Source organism: Suillus paluster (assembly GCF_016628075.1).
Source record: "Suillus paluster strain FC165 chromosome Unknown EDB91scaffold_597, whole genome shotgun sequence".
Lineage (NCBI taxonomy): Eukaryota > Fungi > Basidiomycota > Agaricomycetes > Boletales > Suillaceae > Suillus > Suillus paluster.
This window is the reverse complement of record NW_024538157.1, coordinates 1-2,503: the sequence shown is the minus strand read 5'-3', so window position 1 is coordinate 2,503 and position 2,503 is coordinate 1. Positions and strand designations below refer to the sequence as shown.

Here is a 2,503-nt window from a genome sequence, read left to right as displayed (position 1 = left end):
AAGGATAATGAAGTCCCAAAATATCTCTCCATTTAGGATATATATAGGTTGGAGTCACCGGTGACATTTCAAGGTTCAAGATTAAGAGGCTCCAGCAGTAACATATACTTCTTTCTACTCAGTGTCACTGGGTGTTGGTCTCAGAAGTAATTCAGGTATTATAACAGGAGCTCAGGCTGAAGCGGTAGGTATGAGTTAGAGGATGCATGTAGGCAATCACAACAATAATTGATGGATTATGGCATTCAGTGTCACTGCCAGAAAATTATACTTCCCGGTTAGATGATGTATGTGAGACGATATGAACACATTGCATGAACTTCAGTGAGGACACTGGCATCGTAAAACATGCTCCAAGGGAACACTTCAAACCAAATAACCCATTCTATGGAACATGAACAGGCTTCTCATTTGTGCACATATTTTATTATTCATCTCTTTGCTTGTCCTCAGTATCCCCTATCATCTTTGAATGCTCAAGTCAAGTTGCAACATTTTCAGAGGGAGTTCTCTTAGGTAAGAGAAGTTCAGACCCAACGACAAGATCAGATGAGAACCGAGTAGATTCAAGTTAGAGAATCTATCTACTGTACAAGTGGGATATATATACATAAGGGTGAGATACCGGTGGAACGGTAAGGGTACAGGGTAAGCGGGAGCTATACCGAGTCAGTGGTAGGGGTCAAGGGTTGTATGAGTCAGAAGTGTAAATAGGTAAGAAGTACCGGTTGAGCGGTAAGGGCAAAGGGCATGGGGAATCCCCATCAATGAGAGAACCGAAACAATGGAAAGGGCATAGGTGCAGTAGAAGCCGTGGCTTCTATGATCTAGGGGAAGAAGTGAGAGCTTCTCGCGTTTCAGAACAATGAAATCAAAAGAAGAGATGAAAAATAGAATAGTCGTAACCATGGTCAAGGTCTAGACGAGTCCGAAGAATGAAATGACGTGTAACGCTCATGTTACTGTAACAATTGCCTATGGTTTGCACCACACCAAACTGCATGGCTCTGTCACATTTGCTGCTCTTGTCCTCCTCCAGCACTTGAAGCACTGCCGGGGGATGTTCAGGAGACCGGCTGTATGTATCTGCATTCATGCTGGCCTCCAAAGTCATTTGTGATGACACTTACTCGAGCAAGTCATAGGGTATAGCTGAATAGGACCTGTATGCAATGTTTGAGGGTATAACTGTATGCTGCTCATATACTATATGATAAAGGTCCAAGTCTGTGTGTTTTTACATTTCTAAATTATATGGACCGGAAACACATGAGATGTTGAGGGTATCATGCCAATAAATGAGTGTTGACTCGCTGGCAGATAATCTCTTGTTCGGTTTGCTGTCAGGTACATTGCTTAAGTGACCTAATACTGTGCGATACACATACATGCTTTTGTCTACCAACCCTTCAACTACTTTGCAATGCCCCCATCCAACTCATCAGTGGACAGCCCAGAAAAGACTAAGAAGCAAAAATTGATGGAGGAAGAGGTGCTGGTCTTACAATCTCACCTAGAAAAATGGAAGGAAGCAGCCACTGAGGATAGAAAAGTCATTCTGAAGGCGGCCACAAAAGAGGCCAAAGTGCATGCCCCTGCTATGCATGCCCAGTTATTGAAGAAGAGGAAAACAGTGAGCAGTTGATCTTCTAATGTTATACATGACTGCTGACTTTTCTCATGATGGATCAAGATGTACCGGGAGTGGTTCTATAACCAGAGAGCTGAAAAGACTCGCAAAAAGAAGTTGGGTCAGAAATGGAATGCCCGGTCGGTGATAGAACAGCAGCACAAGGAGGAGATCATTGAAAAGACCGGAGCAAGGCCTGGATCGGAGGAATTCATCAAAAGATACCAGCCAACCCTCACTGCAGTCATGGCCAGTCTATCAAAAGAGCAGCTGAAGGAAGCAAAGCAGACTGCGATAGAGTGGTCTAGCGATGGTCCTCCTACAGAGGTCCAGGCCGAGTTTGCAAAGAAGAAAGCACCCGGTATGATGAAGGACCTGGCAACTCAGTTATGGAGGCACGCCGGTATGAGGATATTCATATTGTCCGCATGGAAAACGGAGGAAGGCGAAGTGAGGATCAATGGGTGAGTTCTACTTTCACCCTCAACCGGTAAAGATTGCCTGATCCAGTTGGAAGAATTGACTTCAATGAAAAGTTGGAGGGCAATAGTTTTACAGGTACAAAGGACTGGAAGCCCATGATATCAGAGTGGAATGCCTATGCTGGAGAAGAGTTCAGTGAGCTTCTTTTTCCACAATCTTGCATCATTCAATCAGGCACTTATCACACTTGGGGATGATACCAGGAGTTGACCAGAATGAAGATGACGACGACGACGAGGAGGATGGGAAGAAGAGCAGAAAGCCAAGGGGAAAGAAGGATGATTATCCTTTGGAGGTGGATACCTATGGGCTTCCAGTAATACCGGATGTTCAGAACCTTAACTTAGAGAGCAAGCAACATCTCATCCGGACGTTCCTCACAAAACACTA

General features: G+C 44.4%; 1 protein-coding gene across 1 annotated transcript; it reads left to right on the top strand.

The window, feature by feature from the left end:
- Positions 1 to 1,693: 1,693 nt before the first annotated feature.
- Positions 1,694 to 2,098, top strand: EDB91DRAFT_1067075 (uncharacterized protein; the record flags this gene model as incomplete). The annotated part of the gene is made up of 1 exon (XM_041314829.1): positions 1,694 to 2,098. One exon carries the CDS (start codon positions 1,694 to 1,696, stop codon positions 2,096 to 2,098), a length of 405 nt encoding a protein of 134 aa, XP_041168365.1.
- Between the last annotated feature and the right edge of the window lie 405 nt (positions 2,099 to 2,503).